Source organism: Cibotium barometz, chromosome 36, assembly GCF_041138505.1.
Source record: "Cibotium barometz isolate CiBa-2024 chromosome 36, ASM4113850v1, whole genome shotgun sequence".
Taxonomy (NCBI): domain Eukaryota; kingdom Viridiplantae; phylum Streptophyta; class Polypodiopsida; order Cyatheales; family Cibotiaceae; genus Cibotium; species Cibotium barometz.
Genome location: NC_141081.1, coordinates 11201032 through 11220834, shown reverse-complemented (window position 1 = coordinate 11220834; position 19803 = coordinate 11201032). Strand labels below are relative to the sequence as shown.

The following is a 19803-nucleotide window of genomic DNA, read 5'->3' as shown; positions in this document are numbered from 1 at the left end:
CATTTGTTTGTATGTCTATAGCTTGAAGCAGTGGACCGCCCCCTTATGCAAGATGAATATGATTTTGCATTACAACGGGGTTTGGAATCTCTATTTGTAAGGGTTCAAGACAAAGAATATATGGTTATTACTAGAGGACATGCTTGGCAGGCATGGCAAGTAACTACATTCCTAAACACTAAACCTCTTTGTTTTTGCAAGACTGATTTTCACTTGTGTTAGTTTTATCATGTTTTAAGATCATGTTATTAGAAATGGTAGCGAAAATGTCCAAGCAAGAAGTAATGGAAATGCGAGAAGCAAAGGGGGTCGAGCTACAAAGAACAATAATAATCACAATGCATGAGATGTAGACCCCCTCAATGTAGCCCCTAGCTCCATAGATTTTCATTAAGCTTTATTTTGTATTTGAGCTTTTTGGAATCATACGCTTATGTAATTCTACCGAGTATTGTAATTGAATTTCGACATTCCTAAAACCATGAATTGTAATTGTCCTTCTTTTGGTATTTGTCAAGTTTTACATTACATGACTTGTCCATGACGATGACTAGGACATGATGTTGTGTTAGTTTTATTGTGTCTACATTAGAAAAAAAAAGAGCTAGGGCAAACTGGGGAGTCTTGTGCAGACTCCCTAGTCTACCCTAGCTTTTTTTTACTATGCAGTACATTCGCTGCTGCTAATCAACAAAAATAGCAACTTTTTTAGCAACAAAATGGACCCGACATCTTCGTACCCTTCTAGTTATAAAAGCGCTGCTATTTTCACTGATGCTAAACTCTCATTCTATTGTAGTGAATGGTTGTCCAAAGATGCAGAAAACATCAAAAATAGGCTAATGGACCCGACATCTTCGTACCCTTCTAGTTATAAAAGCGCTGCTATTTTCACTGATGCTAAACTCTCATTCTATTGTAGTGAATGGTTGTCCAAAGATGCAGAAAACATAAAAAATAGGCTAATGTCCAAAGTTTATCACCACAAAGGTGTGGCGGAAAGTAATTCCAAGGATCTTTATTTTTCAAATCCTTCAGTAGACCAATGGGTCTAGCTGTGGCTCCATTAGCTAGTTTGCCTAGAAATGTGGTGTCATCCATGGTGGGTGCTCCCCATTTTTCCCAGCATTGTTTTGTAATAGTGCTTACTCCTGCTCCCCCGTGTAGGATTGCTGTGACCTGGAGGCCATTAAAGGTTATCGGCAATGCCGCATTCAGTTCGTTGCCTTCTTCAAAGTATTGTTCAAGCTTATTTACTCTAATTGTGGGTGCTAGTAATCTTGTGGGGTATAAAATTTCCTCTTTCTCACATGCTAACACATTCATTCACATCCTATATCATTCATTCATATCGCGATTCACATGCTAACACATTCATTCACATCCTATATCATTCATTCACATCCTGATTCACATGACATGACATCTCATCTATTCATTCATATTTATCTGATTCACATCACATCTCATCACATCTATTTACCTCTCATTCTCATCACTTCTATTCTCATCACTTCTATTTACCTCTCATTCTCATCACTTCTATTCTCATCACATCCATCCATCTATTCATTCCCATCTATCTGATTCGCATCACATATCATCACACCTATTTACCTCTCATTCTCATCACTTCTATTCTCATCACATCCATCCATCTATTCATTCCCATCTATCTGATTCGCATCACATATCATCACATCTATTTACCTCTCATCACTTCTATTCTCATCACATCCATCCATCTATTCATTCCCATCTATCTGATTCGCATCACATACATCACATCTATTTACCTCTCATTCTCATCACATCCATTCTCTATTCATTCTCATCTATCTGATTCATATCACATCTATTTATAGAATGTAAGAGAATTCTTATTTTTGATATAAAGATTCTTTACACATCTAATTATGCATAAGAACAACTTCAGTGGGAAATAACACTTTTATAAAAATCCGTTTATGCATCTATTTATGCATAAATTCAATTTTAAGGAGAATAACACTTTCGAAATAAAAAAAATCTTTTATGCATAAATTCAATTTTAATGAGAATAACTCTTTTGAAATAAAAATAAATTTCTTTATGCATCTTTCTATGCATAAAATCAAAATTAATGAGAGTATCTCTTTTGAAATAAAAATAAATTTCTTTATGCATCTTTCTATGCATAAAGTCAAAATTGATGAGAGTATCTCTTTTGAAATAAAAATAAATTTCTTTATGCATCTTTCTATGCATAAAATCAAAATTGATGAGAGTAACACTTTTGAAATAAAAATAAATCTCTTTATGCATCTTTCTATGCATAAAATCAAAATTGATGAGAATAACTTTTTTGAAATAAAAATAAATTTCTTTCTATGCATAAAATCAAAATTGATGAGAATAACTCTTTTGAAATTAAAATAAATTTCTTTATGCATCTTTCTATGCATAAAATCAAAATTGATGAGAATAACACTTTTGAAATAAAAATAAATTTCTTGAAGCATCTTTCTATGCATAAAATGAAAATTGATGAGAATAACACTTTTGAAATTAAAAAAAATCTTTATGCATCTTTCTATGCATAAAATCAAAATTTTATGAAAGTAACGCTTTTATAATAAAAAAACTCTTTTATGCATAAATTCAATTTTAATGAAAGTAACACTTTTATAATAAAAATTTTATTTTATGCATCTATTTATGCATAAAAATCAATTTTAATGAAAGTAACATTTTTATAATCAAAATATTCCCAATATGCATCTTTCTATGCATGGAAATTAATTCTAATGAAAATTACATATTTTATAATAATAATATATCTAATATGCATTTTTCTATGCATAGAATAAAAATAACACTTTTAGAATACACAAACGGTGGGGATTACTCTTTTTGAATAATAAAAGATAAAACTTATTTCACAAAATTAAAAAAAATTTTGCCATAACCTCCTTTGTATGGCTGACCATTTTTTAAATTTTTTCATTCTCAAGTTACTTAGAAATTATCCCAAATGGTTTAAAGCATTCTAAAGTAATCAAATTTCACTTTTTAAAGAGAAACAATATGAAAAGTTTAATTCTAACAATTTGATTACATAACTAGGTTAAAGAAAGGCTGAATACAAGAATGAAGAGAGGGGGAAAGCCTTTCCAACAAGGCATAACATCATTTTTCATTTTAAAGAAAACAAAAATTAGAAAACCATTAAATGGAATAAAGAAAAAGTAGGATTTCTAACTTACATGAATTTTTGTGAGCTTTCCTTTGGCTTGATGGTTTGAGGGATCTCCTTTTGTTTGCAACAAGAGTGGCCACCAATTCTTTTGAAGAGGAAATGGTCAAAAACTAATGAATTATCAATAAATTCACTGTTTTTGGCTCTGGGGAGGAGTAGAGTAACAGTGCATAAAACACTATTAACCATTTACAAAAGAGGGAGGCTTCATTTATGGGAAAAAGTGAGCCTCTAACCAAGCAAATTGATTCTAGAATTTTCCAGATTAGTTTGGTCAATTTTTAACCATTTTTAGGTCAGTTTAGCTTACTTTTTGGATCTAGTTGAAACAGGAGAGAGGAGAGATGAAAATATCTCATTATTTGTGAGTTTAAAACTCAACAACACATGTGAAATAGGTGCCTCCTTCATGAGGGAAATTCCCCACACTAAGGTGTCAAAAATGCATCATTTTTTCTAAATATCTCTTCTTTTTTTAACTAATAACCTTGTCCTTAGTCAACTCTTCATCTTATGTGAGTATTTACTCATTTTTGGGAGATTTTCTTTTATTCTTCCATTTCTCTCCTCCCTACATTTGGATTAATCTAATTGGTCCATAGGAACCTTAATTCAAAAATTTCAGAAAATCTGGATCCTTAGACTAAGGTCCCTTTTACCTAATTGCAATTTATTCCAATTGCACATTGAAAATTTCTTTTTGAATATTTGTTTCAGGGGAAACCATTTTAGACACTAGGAGGATTTTTATACCCAAAAATATCTCAATTTTGAATTACCTTCCTCTAGACATTTTCTCTCTCTAGGCCAAAACAGGGTAAAATAGGATCTTTCTTTTATTTCAAAGAGGAGAATAATTATAAGATCAGAAGGGGAGATTCTTACCCCTGCACACCTCAAAAGCCTGAGGGAGGAATCTTATAGCATTGGTGGGAGCGTGATACCCACAGTCACCGCCTCCCTATTTCCATGGCTATCCTTAACATTTTTAGGGCTAGCCCTGCCATGGCTAGAACAGGTGTAGGTTGAGGGATGGTTGGAGGAGGAGAGGGGCCTAGTGGATAATAAACCATTGGAGGCCCTTGTGTCACAGGTGGGTTAGGTTGTGCCCCTGGTGGTTCCATGTGGTACCCTGGGTATACTCCTTGTGGTGGGTACTATTGATATATAGGTGGACTTGGTTGATGTGATGGGGGCCTAGGATGCCCATTCTCTCTAGTATGATGTTTTCGGTCCTTGAGAAGATGGACCTAGTCCTAGGTTTTGTATAGGTCCTTGGGAATCAGCCACTCCTGAGACAGGCATGGCTTTGCCTAATTTTTGCTCTCGAATCTAGAGACGGCGTGGGCTCACTTTCTTGTGGATGGTCCATACCTCTCGCCCTAGGGTTGTGATTCTTCCAACTGTGTGTTTCCCAGGATAAAATTATGGAGCCTCGAAGCAAAGATTCTATGTGAATGTGTGGGAGAGGTAGGAGCATGCTCTTGGACATGTGGTCTATCCATACACTGAGGTTTAGGCTATCTTATCTCGAGGTCAAGAGTTTCTCATCTCGTGTTGGGATGGTCTTCACTCCTCCTCATTGGTGCTGTCAAAGATGAGCACTGTTTGGCTCCACGTAGTATTGATGGATGAATCTGACCTTATAAGCTAAGGAGATTCGAGAGAGTTTACTTCCTCATCAAAAAGAGGGTCGTTTCGCACTAATTTACCCGAACGTAGATGCATGGAAATGTGAAACTACTGTGTAGAAAGCCCCTATGATGAAAAGCCTCTTTTTCTCTCTTTTTTTTGAAAAAAAGGGAATGGTACGGCCATACACTTTGGGATGGTACGGGCGTACGAATGGGCGTACACTTCTTAGAGAGCAGATGGCATGGGAGTTCTCTTTCTGAAGGACACGGGCATGGGAGTTCTCTTTCTGAAGAACACGGGCATGGCTTCACAAAGGAATGGGCATGCACTTTGAGATGGGAAAGATATAGGTGTGTGGCAGGTGAATGGTATGGGCGTGGCAAGGTTGCCACGGACGTATGCTTCAAGTAGAACAACTAGTAGGGCCGTTCACTATAGACACGATAGGTGGCACGAGCGTTGCACAAGTGGAACGGCCGTACGCTTTTTGGAGCTAAGGCAAAAGAGAATGGCACGGGCGTGGCAGAAAAGACACGGCCATGGAAAACACGATGAAGACTTTAGAACGGGCATACCCTTTGGGAAGGAACGGCCATGGCACAGAAGGAACAGCCACCGTGAGTGACAAATGTGGAATGGCCATGGCGCTGTTAGAATTTAGAGATTTTAAAGATTTTTTAAGGAAATTTCAGAGAATTTAAGTCTGGAGGTCTGACAGTCAGCCACCCACTATATTCCCTAACAAATTCAATTCTACCTACTTGGTTAAATGTAATAATTGAATGCTAGTTATGCCCATTTAATGCAATTATTCTATTTTTAATGCAAACTGTCACATTCAAGGCTAGAGATATTCCTAGATTTGGCCAGTGAATGGAACGATCGTGCCACGGTCGTGGCCTGTGAAAGGAACGGCCGTTCGCTTCTCAAAATTGCCTGTAGAATGTGATTTTCGCTTGGTTTTTCCCTTAGATTCTTGCTAATTTAGGTATCTTCCCATTAATTTTTTGGGTTTTTTATTTAATAGAGAGCTAGAGCTAGTCTCAAGCTATCTATTGATGTCTACAGTGCTTAATGAAACCTAACTAATTAAGATTAATTTGATAATTAGGCTACGATGTAAACTTGATGAAAAAAGAACAAAAATCAGAGATTTGCATAAATGTCAAGGGCAATGTTTGAGCACTTACTTGCTTCTCCCACACACTCGGTGAAGATCTCAATGCTCCAATGCTTGATCAATCTCCATTGCTCCATGGAATCACCATCAACAAACAAAAACAAGCTCAAAATTAAGCAACCAACCTGTGGATTTGCACTCCAACCGGGCCAAACAAGGACTCTAGCAAATGAATAAAGTGGAGGACCCTAAGCTAAATGTATTCCCCGGCAAAACGGCGCCAAAGATGTTAATCCTAACATACTACCTTGCACACAAGAGAGAGAGAGAGAGAGAGAGAGAGAGAGAGAGAAGAAGAAGAAGAAGAAGAAGAAGAAGAAGAAGAAGAAGAAGAAGAAGAGAAACAACATGCAAGGGTCGAATCCGGAGAGATGCATTTAGCCAACCCTAATCAAGGTTAAGTCCTCGATGTGAAGCCGCTAGGGGTTCACTCCACTTTTACTTGTGTCACCCAAGTAGAGATTGAATGGCTCGGTAGAGAGCAAGAAGGAGGGAGCTATGGAAAGCTTAACCTTTACTTCATGCCACATGCATGCAAGAGGGACTTGGTAGAGAGCAAAGAGAGAGGAGAGAAGTTAGAGCATCACCATCCCTACAAGCACACACCCAGAACCAAGCATGCAAGCAAGCAACAACAAGCAAGCATACATCCACAAGCTCATGAGAGAGAGAGAGAGAGAGAGAGAGAGAGAGAGAGAGAAGAGGCAAAACTCAAATGAGACTAATGGGATTGTCTCCTTTCATATTTCATAAATGTCTTATATTCAAGAGCTCATAGTTTATAATGGCCGGCCGGTCTACCATATATAATTGGGGGCCCAAAACTAGTGTTTCTAGCGCTATGTACAACTTCTTCCTATGACCAACATTACACAAGTCGTAAGCTTGGTCATCCCATGTCTCTTTTACATTATGCGCTTTGCGTGGTTACAAAAGATAGATTACAATGAACGTAGCCACGCTTGCAAAAGAAATGTTAACCAGGGTGGTTGATAATCTTTCATCAAAGTGAGGGTTCAAGAAGGGTTTCTTTTTAGTATCTCAAAGATCAAATGATCGAAAGATCATACTGACAATTATTTGAGATAAAGCATAATACATGATTTTTGTCTCTTTTGAAAGTTTAATATACCATTTCTCTCAAATCATTTCTTGTCATTACTCTAAACTCGTTTCTCAAAGTTAACTCTCACTCCTAATATATATTGAGGGACATTTAAAATTGTGATCTTACTACACTTGTATGTGTGTTTATGTGTGTGTGTGTGTGTGTGTGTGTGAGAGAGAGAGAGAGAGAGAGAGAGAGAATATATTTTTTATGTTTATGGTGTATTTGGGGAGTGAACAAAGATTGTAAGATAAATTATAAAATATATAAATGAAGAAAACATGTAAAATATATAAATCTTTTTTAATGAAGTTGAATCAAAATTTTATCATACTTTAAAGCATTTAAAAGATATATCCTATATATATATATATATATATATATATATTTTGAGGAAGGCTTGAAATTTATAGGAAATGGATATTTACACTCCGGCTAGTGTAGACAACTCACACACACCACTATTGTACAATGGTGCACATCCACCGTAGTCAGTAAACCCAGTCCCTCTGGGATAACACTTGTCCTCTTCTACCCAACTGAGCTACTGCTATGGTTGTGGTTGCTATATGCTATAACTTTTCATTATTCCCCCTTTTAAATTTCAAGTAATACAATTGTTGACCCCTATGTATGTATTTAGGGACATTTGATTATTATGACCCATTGAGCCATGCTCACCACTTGGTGTGTGTTGATTTTGTGTCCTTGTGTGCTCTCTTAAAGTTGTGAATGAATCTCAAATTTGTTGCTTATGAACTTGTGGATCAACACTGAGTAGGAATTTATGTATGATAAATAATAAATATTTAACCATCTAATAATTTCAAGATATTTTACTAGGTGTAATAAGAAGACCATGAGCATAGCGCAAATCTACACCGTAGATTGAGGCAATGGTCAGGATTTAAAGATGTGAAAGAAAAAGATGTGTGTGACCAAAGAAAAAATCCTTTTTTGGGGGGTTGCTTTTATTTAACTCTCAAATAAATGTTTGTAGAAAAATTTAACATTTTCACACTTCTCTTGGATTATTGTGTGTTAACTCTTGGTTTAGTGTGTAAACTCTTTAGAATCCGGTAGAAGCGGGCGGAAATCGACGACGGAAAGGCGGTTTGAGGCCATGGAAGAGATCAGGAGGCCGGGGGATAATTGCGGCTGGGGGAGGAGGCGGACTAGGCGGCGGCGGGCTAGGAGGTGGCGGAGGGGGCGTTGGTGTAGGGGGGCTCGCAACCGCCTGCACAGGCAGTGGTGGTGCTAGCCGCGGTGGCAATATAGTTGGTGGCTCAGAATAATAGTGATCACGATCATAAGCTGGCGACGGCTCCTCTACGTACAATGGTGACGGCGCCTCTGCATAATCAAAAGGTGACGGCTCGTCTGCATAATCATAATCATGATCAATGGTTGGCGATGGCGCCTGCACTTGTGGAGAAATATATGGCGATGGGACTGGCGCGCCTAGCTCTGGATTGTTGCTTGTGTAGTAGGGCAAGTTGCTTGTGCTCTGCACAGGGGGTGGCGCAGGAGTACACGTGACACTGCACGTGGGTGCTAACTTGGGAGATGGCGGGGGCTGCTGCTCGGGAGCTGTTGGCGGTAAGGCTTGGACCTCTGATGATGCAGGCAATACTGTCGTCGTAGTTGTTGTTGATGGTGATGATGATGCTGCTGTTGTTGGTGTTGATGGTGATGATGAGGTTGATGTAGGTACTTGTTTCGCATGAGGAGCGTGGATTAGGCGGCGATTCCTACGCTTGAGAGAATCACAAAGGTTTTCGAGGTCGATGCCTACAAAACCCATGATAAACCATTGACAAGAGGCGAAGAAATCTGCAACACACCCACACAGTCACCCCCCCAACTGCACACCCACAAACACAAGCCTGTGTTTTAGATTTTTACCATCCTGTGCTTACCAACAACGCTTGAATTTTTCTCGGGAGCCATGGTTGCTAATTATGATTACAATCAGAATTAAAGAAAAATGCAGTTGACATGATGATTTACGTCTCATAACGTGATCCCATTTGAGATACTGTACACACCTTCTCCTGCTGTAAGCTTGGTGTACAGGTCATTGATGTTAGGGCATTTGCTTCTGCAATCTGACAAGCAAAGCTTTCTTGTGAAATCACGTTCAAGGAGAGAATCAGTTGAGAAGCCCACAGAAAGTCTTTGCAACCCACATGACTTGATACAATCCTCAGTCTCAACCCACTCCGCAGGCCTCTCTGCCATTATCATTGATGTCTACTTGAACACATCAAAGTCCGACGCATAATCCAACATTAATCTTGCATGTTCAATAAATCAATCCATTTTTTTCCTTTTAACTCTTGCATGCTCACTAATTTCTCTGTTTTCTCTTTTAACTCCTAATTTGCATTGTAATGTGGTGTGTAAGACAAGTTTATCGATAATCAACTATTAGAAAATTAAGGGACTAAACCAAGTGGTTTGACTTGCTTTTGGTATATTTAATGTTGTTAATAGGCTTGATTAAGCCACGGGCTCCCTAATGAAGGTGCAATGTTAACCTGGCATTTGTATTCTGAGACCCCATCCTTCTGTACATTCTTCTCGAGCACACACCGAGCTCCAGAGGATGATACTGCAAATGCACACTTCTCAATCGGTAGCTCCTCACAATCAAAGAATCCTGCAATCATGTAAACTATACCTTAATTAATAGCCAATATTTTATTATTAATCGATCTTAGTTTTAATCTAAGAGAAAGAAGTTTATCTATCAAGATATGCAACCGTGCAGGATTTTTTAAGTTGGGCTACACGAGGTTTTGTCTTGTATTAACCTAAAACGATCTGCGTGCAGCTTAAGACGACAGTAAACCCCATTAAAATTGTTAGAATGGCATGTTTGACGGGAGCCATTTCTCACTTCTAATCTGCAATCAAAATGAAATAAACCAGGGAAATTATGTCTAATTGACGCCAGAATCGCAGCTAACCATTAATTAATGAGCAGGAGATCCGATTGAAAATGAAATTAATCAGGCTAACCATTAATTAGATCCGATTGAAATTGAAATTAATCAGGCTATAGAGATGAAAGTACCCGTGGCGGAGTTGATGGAGGAGTGGCGCGCGAGGTGCTTTTGGACATGTCGTGGGGGAGAACTCGACGGGCGCGCAGCATCGCGTGCAATGACCCTAGCTTGAGTAGTGGCCCCTGGGATCCCAATAGTTAATTAGGATCTTTCCAACAATTTGTTTATAAATAGTAATCAAAACCAAATTTAACATTTCCAAAAACAAAAATTATAGAATATATACATTGCCAAAAAAAAAAACCATGTGCTGAGAGAGTGATTTTAACAATAATCCACCAGTGTGGATGTCAAATACCAGGCTCGGGCATGGTATAAAATACAAGTGGGAGCCTTTAATTAAAGTAAGGAGTAAAAATGTTAAAAATCTTATGAAAGGAAACAATGACACTGCAGATAGGGACTTCGTGGCATGTAGAAGACCCTGCAGGAGATGTCGGCGACACCCTTGAGGAACACAAGATGGAGCAGCCAGCGTTTCGCATCAGCTATACACCTCATTTTTGTGTAAGATGAGGGCCGCCTTTAAGGGCAGCCACGCCCTTAATGAGCATAGAACAAAGCCAAGGGCCATAAGTTGAGATACTTCCAGGCATAGAACTGCTGTACTCAGCCGCTGTTTGCCACAGGAGAGCCTTTAGGCTGCGATCCCGCTCAGCATTTCCTTCAATGATAAAAGAGATCTCCTTTACTAGAATTTCCTCCCCTTTGTGCAATAGCATCTCTTCTTCTTCTTTGCTTTGCCTGCTCCACCTCCGTAAGGAAAAAGGATTTATAAGCGTGGATCTACTCCATGTGGATGGCTCTGCGAACCATGTAAAGATTCACAGTATGAGTGCACAACAGCGTGCGTGAGTAGTGCAAAGCATAGGCTGAGAAAAGACATTAAAAAAAGAGAGAAGAGAACCAACTTCATGTATTAGTTCCCTATCAGTTCATAATACACGAGCTACTTGAGAGCATAAGATAGAGCTCAACAGCTACAAGAGAGGGAGAAAATGTGTGTGTTACAAGAGAGAGAAAATGTGTGTGTTACAAGATAGAGATAAGCTCTCTTACACATTGATAAAGAGAGAGACTCCACTCACTTTTGGAGGAAATAAGGCTCTAAGAGCCACACGCACACAAGCATAAGAAGCTAAAAGTCACTTATGCTACACACTACATGTGTTGATATTTTAACAGTTGGGCAACCCCATATTTATCCCAAGAGAGAACTAGTATGTGTAAGAGATAAGCTCTCTTACACATTGATAAAAAGAGAGACTCCACTCACTTTTGGAGGGAATAAGGCTCTAAGAGCCTATTCACACACACACACACACACAAGCATAAGAAGCTAAAAGTCACTTATGCTACACACTACATGTGTTGATATTTTAACGGTTGGGCAACCCCATATTTACCCCAAGAGAGAACTAGTATTAGTTCCCTATCAGTTCATAATACAAGAGCTACTTGAGAGCATAAGATAGAGCTCAAGAGCTACAAGAGAGGGAGAAAATGTGTGTGTTACAAGATAGAGATAAGCTCTCTTACACATTGATAAACAGAGAGACTCCAAGTCTCACTTTTCGAGGGAATAAGGCTCTAAGAGCCTATTCACACACACACACACAAGCATAAGAAGCTAAAAGTCACTTATGCTACACACTACATGTGTTGATATTTTAACAGTTGGGCAACCCCATATTTACCTCTCGGGGGGGGTCACTTGTATAAATATATAAGTATCACGTGGGTTCAACAGAAGGACATTTTAAATATTTAAAACTTACAGAAATATATTTACAGAGGGGATTTATTTATTGTATTTTAAAAAAAATTTACATATTTGAATAGGAAAGGATACATAATATTCACTAAAAAATTCACAGATAAGGGACTTTTTAAATAGGCCTTGAACGCACGTGATATAGAGGATTTACATATAGTGACCTCCCCGAGATTTACCCCAAGAGAGAACTAGTATGCGTGAGTAGTGCAAAGCATAAGCTGAGAAAAGATATTAAAAAAAGAGATAAGAGAACCAACTTCATGTATTAGTTCCCTATCAGTTCATAATACAAGAGCTACTTGAGAGCATAAGATAGAGCTCAAGAGCTACAAGAGAAGGAGAAAATGTGTGTGTTACAAGATAGAGATAAGCTCTCTTACACATTGATAAAGAGAGAGACTCCACTCACTTTTGGAGAGAATAAGTCTCTAAGAGCCTATTCACACACACACACACAAGCATAAGGAGCTAAAAGTCACTTATGCTACACACTACATGTGTTGATATTTTAACAGTTGGGCAACCCCATATTTACCCCAAGAGAGAACTAGTATGGTGCCCGATTTATCGAGCAAACCACACTAGTACAAAGTGTCCACATTTGAGAACCCGATCGACTCTCTATTGTGTGCCTAATACTAAAGGTGGGGTAATCATGAAACCTCCAACTACTCCCACTGAAGAGCCATTCAAGCAAGGGCTCTACCACCGTGTAGGCCTTACCACTAAACTCAAGACAACCGCTAGCCTTGCCAGCCCCAACACAACATAGCGTACCTCAACCTCTCCATGAAGTGTCTTTGTGGGGAATCCTTAGGGTGCCTGAAGTACCCTTACCACCCCCAGTACTTCCATCGCAACCACCATTACCTCGAGAACTACCCTTGTTCACTAGTTGACCCTAATAGAGATCTTTGAAAAAGGCGAGGTGTCATGAGAATATATTTTAAGTCCTCTTTAAGAATATTATTTTCCCCTCTTAAGTAATTTGGGGACGCCTAGGTTACTCTTGCGTCATGCCGGCTAGGTTAATATCGTGGGTGACACCACTATAAATATTAATACGTGCAGTATATGACGTATGCTTGGGACCGTCTATGATTATTTCAGTTAGGTTTGTATGGCAGGGTGATTCCTGGGGTACTTACGCCTGGTAGTCCATGAGTTGGTGATGGTTTGTGCCTGTTTAATATTTGTGGGATTAATTTAATTATTAATTGGACTTATATTTTCAGGTGATGAAGATTACGACTCACGAGGATTGATGAATAATGTTGAGGAGAATGTTTCTTATGCGCATCATATTTATTTTTACAAGCGTAGCTTGTAACCTTAGTAGTTGATTTTTTTATTTTGATACATTGGGAAAAATACATTTATAATGTTGAGTTTATTAAAGCCTAAAGGCTTTACCCTAGCCCCAATTTTTGGGACACTCTATTTTTGTTGTGGAAGAGTATCGTGCTCTCTAAAAGCACACTTTGTATTTTTTGGGGGCTATGGCCTATTTTTGGTTAAAAAGCTAATAAAAATACTCTTGTGTGGGGGGAAGGCCACACACAAGGGGGGGGGGGGGAAGATTGCACCCAGCGTGTTTGTCTTGGAGCTAAGTATTATGTTTGCTATGCTTTTGTTCAATTTATTTGATTTTGTTGAAACCTGCAAAGCATGTGTTTTCATGGTTGAATTTATGTGTTGAATTTCTCAAGTGTTCCACGAGCTATCCTAGAGAACGATTCCGTTTTCAGTGGTATCAGAGCTTGGGCTAGGAGATTTGTGGAAAGGTGGGAAAGGTCTTCATCAACACAACTCTCAAGAAAGTTGCAGGCTTTTAACCGGTGGGCAAAAGAAGGGTTTGTGGTCTTTAACCAAAAATTCAAATTCTCAAACTAGGTCTACTTCTCAAACCCACTTACCTCTTCCCAAAACCATTCTTCTTCATCAAAAAGTGGTTTTGCTCAAAGCTTCATGAATTTCAAATCCAACCGTATAGATGGATTCCCCATAGCCAAAAACCTCATGTGATTTGCTCAGTTTTTGCAAAGGTTCAAGGTAGAAGCAACCTATAATGGACGGACTGCATGCTGTGTGAGTTTTAAGCCATGGTATGGCAGGGTGATTCCTGGGGTACTTACACCTGGCAGTCATGAGTTGGTGATGGTTTGTCCCTGTTTAATATTTGTGGGATTAATTTAATTATTAATTGGGCTTATATTTTCAGGTGATGAAGATTATGAGGATTGATGAATAATGTTGAGGAGAATGTTTCTTATGCACATCATATTTATTTCTACAAGCGTAGCTTGTAACCTTAGTAGTTGATTTTTCCATTTTGATACATTGGAAAAAATACATTTATAATGTTGAATTTATTAAAGCCTAAAGGCTTTACCCTAGCCCCAATTTTTGGCACACTCTATTTTTGTTGTGAAAGAGTGTCGTGCTCTCTAAAAGCACACTTTGTATATTTTTGGGGGCTATGGCCTATTTTTGGTTAAAAAGCTAATAAAAATACTCTTGTGTGGAGGGAAGGCCACACACAAGGGGGGGGGGAAGATTGTACCCAGCGTGTTTGTCTTGGAGCTAAGTATTATGTTTGCTATGCTTTTGTTCAATTTATTTGATTTTGTTGAAACCTGCAAAGCATGTGTTTTCATGGTTGAATTTATGTGTTGAATTTCTCAAGTGTTCCACAAGCTATCCTAGAGAACGATTCTGTTTTCACGAGGAGGGAGAAACCATTAAAAACACCAACTTTGAACTCACTAAGTCAGGAAACCCACCCTTGCAAATCCTAAGTCATTACGTGATGGAGGGTGAACACATGTGGCTCGTGTACCTAACCAGCATTACATGATGGAGAGTGAGCACATGTACCTCGTGTACCTAGCCAGCATGGCTAAATAATTGCTTATGCAGTGCTACCATTGTGCTGGACCTCATCAAATAGCTGAGTGTCCAATCAAGAAAGGGATGGCTAACACTTCTTTATGCACATGCTGTGGGAGGGCTATGGGATAGACCATATGTACAAGGATTTTCCATTAATAACAAGTATAATTAGGAAAGGGAATGAAGTTAAAACTAGCACCAGCATTAACTTTTTGAGTGTATGATATGGCTTTCTACACATGGTACCTCTAAATATAGTCAATACTAGAATGCAAAGTAGAAGGAGAGTCGCAGCTCATGTTTCCCGCCAAAGCATCTACTTCGCAAAAGCAAGAAACCCCAGGACATGCAAGGATTTTATTCCCTAAAGAAGTTCCTAAATAAGCACATGCAACTAGCCACCCTTTGAAGAAAAAGGCTATAAAGATTGGCAAGGGAGATAGCCTTCTGGTTATAAAAAGTGGGTCCAATGAGGGGACAACCACTCTTCCTCATCTGAAGAGGAAGGGATACTACCATCCACTCCCCAAGAAAGAGAGCAATAGATTCCAACCGGCTACCCCAAAAGCAATAGATTCCAAACCCAATCGAAGAGAAGGTAAAGCTAAAGGCCGCTCACGAGTTAGTCATGGAGTGTCAAGCTCGATTGGAGGAGAAACCTTAAGCAGCACATGCTACCATAGGAAGTTTCTATGTGCCAAACTTACAACCAACTGTGAGGAAACCCAAGATCTTGATAGAGGCCCCGACAACCAACCACTCCCTCATAATCTAGGTCCTTGGGTTCATTGAAGGGATATTTTGATCATTCATATCTTGGACACTTACATATACTCTTGGCTCCTTTCATGGGGATATAGCCTTTCATGGTCTAGGGCTCATGGCAAGCTTGATAAACATCCTCATGTGGTAAGAGGTTAAATCACTTAGGCCTTATGCACATACCTTCTTTGCTACATGTGCATGTGGATTTCTTCTCTTTTCATCATGATCAAATGGATGCTAGATTTGGAGTTTATGTGTTGATTTCTTTGATATTTGTCCAGATCCATTTCAATTGGTATCAAAGCTTTGATTTTGATCCACGTTCTTGGATTTTCTTAAAAATTTCTTAGTTTTCTTGATTTTCTTGAATAAGAAGATGGGAAAATGGTGATATTGCATGAATTTTGCTTCATCTAGAAAAAACATTTCTATGGTTTTTGGGCAAGAATTGGACACTCGATCAATCTTTTGGACCAAAATTGAGCACATAATCAAATATTTTAGGGTTGTGGACCAAATTTGCACTAATTGGGGTGATTAGTGTTAATTTTTAACTAATTACATTTTTTTACCTTCTCCACTTTTCCTCAAGCTCTCCATGGTTGGGGTTCATTATACAATAGCCATTTCTTCTCCAAGCGCCTTAGGGATTTGGTCAAGGACTTCCCAAGCCTCACATAGAGCTCCATTTCTTTAATATTTTCTATAATTTCTAGCCCTTCTTGTGAGCTAGAAAACCCTAGAAAATTTTGTCCTCCTTTTGGTGCTTGATTTGAGGGACTTGGAGCACATTCAACATCGTTGAAACTTGGTATGCCATGGGAAGGACTCTTGGCTTGTAATCGTGGCTTAATGGTGGGAAAATGAAGGCTGTCACCACCATTAGGGATTCATTGAAGCCTAATCAAGCTTGGAGAAGGGGTCTAAGCAACATATGGTTCACCTAAGGTAACTCTTCTCATTTTCTTGCTGATTTTGGCCGCTATGGAACTGTGGGTCAGGTCATTTTTGAATTTCAACCCATGGCTACTGTGCGCCGGTTTGTTTCCTTGTGGAGATGGAGGTAATAACCACCATTAGCCATTGATTAGCTAGCCCATTTATCCATTTGCATCATTGGATTGCCTATTAGCCAAAGTCATATGCTATTGTGGTTGAATGGTGGCCATACCACTATTGTGCTTCCAAAGATTGCCATGATTAGCTATCATATGCTATGCATTGAGACATTGAGCTTCACAAATCTCTTTTGAGTGCTCAATTTGTCCCATATCTAGCAAGGATTGGAAAACTTCATTGGATTGACAAGATTTGAATGCATATTGGAAAAGGGAATTTCTTTGAGTAATGGATGCATTGTGATGGATTTTATTGATGCTTATGATGATCAATGTGGATGCCTTTATTTGTGCTCTTGAGCCCATGGTTGAGCTAGAATAATTTAGGATAAGTAAAAAGTATATTGGATACATGAGTTGTAATGATTAGCATGGTCTATAAATTCCATTGGTATGTCTCCTATTCTCTCATCCATTTCTATGCTTTCCATTGATTCTTGCACTATTATAAAGCTAGTTATGTGGTGAGGGTACCTTGGCAATTGGTGGATAGGCCAAGGGGAGAATGTCTTGAATCTGGTGTACCATGAGTGCCTTGGAAAAGTGGTACATCAGAGGATTAGGTACATGGAGTGAAGACATGGCCTCAACTCTTGCCATTGGATTTTTAACTTTGGTAAAAGGGTGAGAAGGCTTGTCCGGGAGATCGGCAAGCAAAAGCTCTACATCGACTCACATCAAAAACCTCTACACCAATTTCCCTCAATCGAATCAAGTGGCAATGGTTTCAAGGAGACTTGGTAATCAATGGCTCATAATATATGGTTATGCGAGGATGCGTAGTTGATATCTTTGATTGCATTGGATTCGTTTTGTATTGATTGAGATCGTCTTCCAAATGCAACAAAGTTATGGTAAGATTTTTCCAAAATTGAGTCAAGATGCATTGATAGGATGCTAATTGGATGCCACATGATGCTATGGGTATGCCGGAATACATTGTTGCAAGGGTATGCAAAGGGAACGCTTGCGGTTGACATTTGGGCATAATCTACAGATTTTACCAAACAGATGATAAATCTATCGTGTACTCTGAAAACAAACATAGACCTTGAAGATGTAGAAAAACTGATAGAGCTGAAGCCACAAAGCCGTGTATCAAACGATCCTTCAAAAGACCCAAAACAAGACAACTGAAGAAAAGCCTACTCAGCAGGATGATTAGGAATTTTAGGAATGTTTTGTATCGAGGAATTGGCTCAAAACAATTTGTATCTCAATGTTACTTTAAAGAAAAATATCTTATTACATTTCAATTTATCTGTGTACTCGTATTATACTTCTCTCTCTCTCTCTCTCTCTCTCTCTCTCTCTCTCTCTCTCTCTCTCTCTCTCTCTCTCTCTCTCTCTCTCTCTCTCTCTCTCTCTATTTTTTCATAAATTGTTTTTAAAGCTATCTTAAATTGCTAAAATAATGAGGGATTCAATAAGAATTTTGGATATTCAAAAAAACAAAGATATGAGAAAAAAGCTCGTCTCGAGAAGAATCTTTACAAAATGAAATGTACTAATAAAGATCTGCAAGCTAGGGCTATTTGGGCTCCATGTCCTCAGGATTCTCTATCTCTAGCCCTGCATCCACATCCTTTGCCTGGGTCTCTTCTGTAGAAGCCTTCTTGCCTGGTGAATCAAAGCTTCTTCTTCAAAGTACCCTTTTTGCCAACCTTCTGAGGGGTTCCTTTCTTAAAGATAAAATGCATAAAAGGTGAATGCATAGGTATTCTTTTCTTCTTTGATGTAGAGGCTTCACCTGTTTCACCTATTGGATGTGGCGAGTCAAGATCTTTTAGTGTATTTACATTGTTAAGTATAATTTTAATCGCCTTCGCCTGCACGCTCCACAACCAAAAATCAGGTGTATACCAAGAGAGTGCATTAAAAATAAAAATGGCTCAAAATTGAATATTGTAAAAGAGGTGAAAGCAACAAAAATGGGAGAACGAGTAGCGTAACTTACACTGCTATTAAGTTTAGTGTACTTGGAAAGAATGAATTTCCATACATTGGCAATAACATGCCACCCACAATAGTGTGAATCCTTTTGAAGAGGAACGGGTTGATTGAAAAACTTATACTATGTCTCCTTTTTTAACTGAGGATACAGAGCTTCAATGGTAGCAACCGCTCTCTTAGATGCCCTATAACAAAATTTTAATGTTCAAAATTTAAAGAACTTAAGTAGTATGGTACAAATCATACAAAGTAGTACTTACAATTTACATTCTCCGTGCTATTCATGAAATAGAACTCGGCACTTCACCAAATTAATAATGCAGCCACTCTAATGCCCTCTGCCATTTAAAAAAAATAAATCTAAATAATTATAAATACTATAAAATAAATCCGTGAGATTATATTAACAACAATGATAAAACATAAAATAAATAAAGTGGGTGCTTGCTTCTCTACATATGGTAGAACCGCAAAGCAGCACGCCCTTGGATTCAGTCCTTTGAAATATGGAATAATATCTGAGGTGGTCCTCCTGGGGTCCGAAAGGACTAGTGACACAAGGGAATCACAAATGAATATCTCCTTTGCCTAGTTTGACAGAAGGGATTTCAAAAGTGCCCTAAAATTTAAGAAAATCTTTAGAAAAAAGGATAATACATACAAAGCTTTAGAAAATATAGAGCCTTATATGGATGAAAGAAATATAGACCTTTAACACATAAAGATGACACTGTCGTTAATCTCCCTCTACTTGTCCATGAGTATATAAATATCCGAGGGGAGCGATCTACAGGTAATCATCTTCCATTGTGAAGGATACATTACAAATGAGTTGCCTAGGTACTTTTGCAAGCCTCTCATCATTCTCTTTCCTTAACTAGAGAAGGTTGGATAAACTCTCATCCACTTCAAATTCTCTTACATCAACATTTTGTTCTCTTTCCTCACCCTTCAAGTCTTTCTGTCTTACCAACCTCCGAGTCCTCCGTAATGGAATTGGGGATGTGACTTCTTCAACCTTAACCTCATCTTTCTTTTTCTATTTCAAAGGAGGAATAGCTAGGAT

At 38.4% G+C, this 19803-nt stretch overlaps 1 protein-coding gene across 1 annotated transcript; it reads right to left on the bottom strand.

Annotated features, from left to right (window-relative positions):
* Window positions 1-8133: 8133 nt before the first annotated feature.
* On the bottom strand, window positions 8134-10074 carry LOC147617482 (uncharacterized). Its single transcript, XM_086775413.1, has 4 exons — window positions 9978-10074; window positions 9702-9823; window positions 9210-9414; window positions 8134-8952 (listed from the first exon to the last, which is right to left on the bottom strand). The coding sequence occupies exons 1-4, from the start codon at window positions 10054-10056 to the stop codon at window positions 8231-8233; spliced, it is 1128 nt and encodes a 375-aa protein (XP_086631539.1). The 5' UTR covers window positions 10057-10074; the 3' UTR covers window positions 8134-8230.
* Between the last annotated feature and the right edge of the window lie 9729 nt (window positions 10075-19803).

Excerpts from the sequence above, each read along its gene's own strand:
- LOC147617482 (XM_086775413.1), bottom strand. The coding sequence starts at position 10,056 with ATGGCTCCCGTCAAACATGCCATTCTAACAATTTTAATGGGGTTTACT. Across the intron at positions 9,824-9,977 it reads CTGCACGCAGATCGTTTTAG|GATTCTTTGATTGTGAGGAG; the intron begins GTTAATACAAGA and ends ACATGATTGCAG. Across the intron at positions 8,953-9,209 it reads CAAGCTTACAGCAGGAGAAG|GCATCGACCTCGAAAACCTT; the intron begins GTGTGTACAGTA and ends TGGGTTTTGTAG.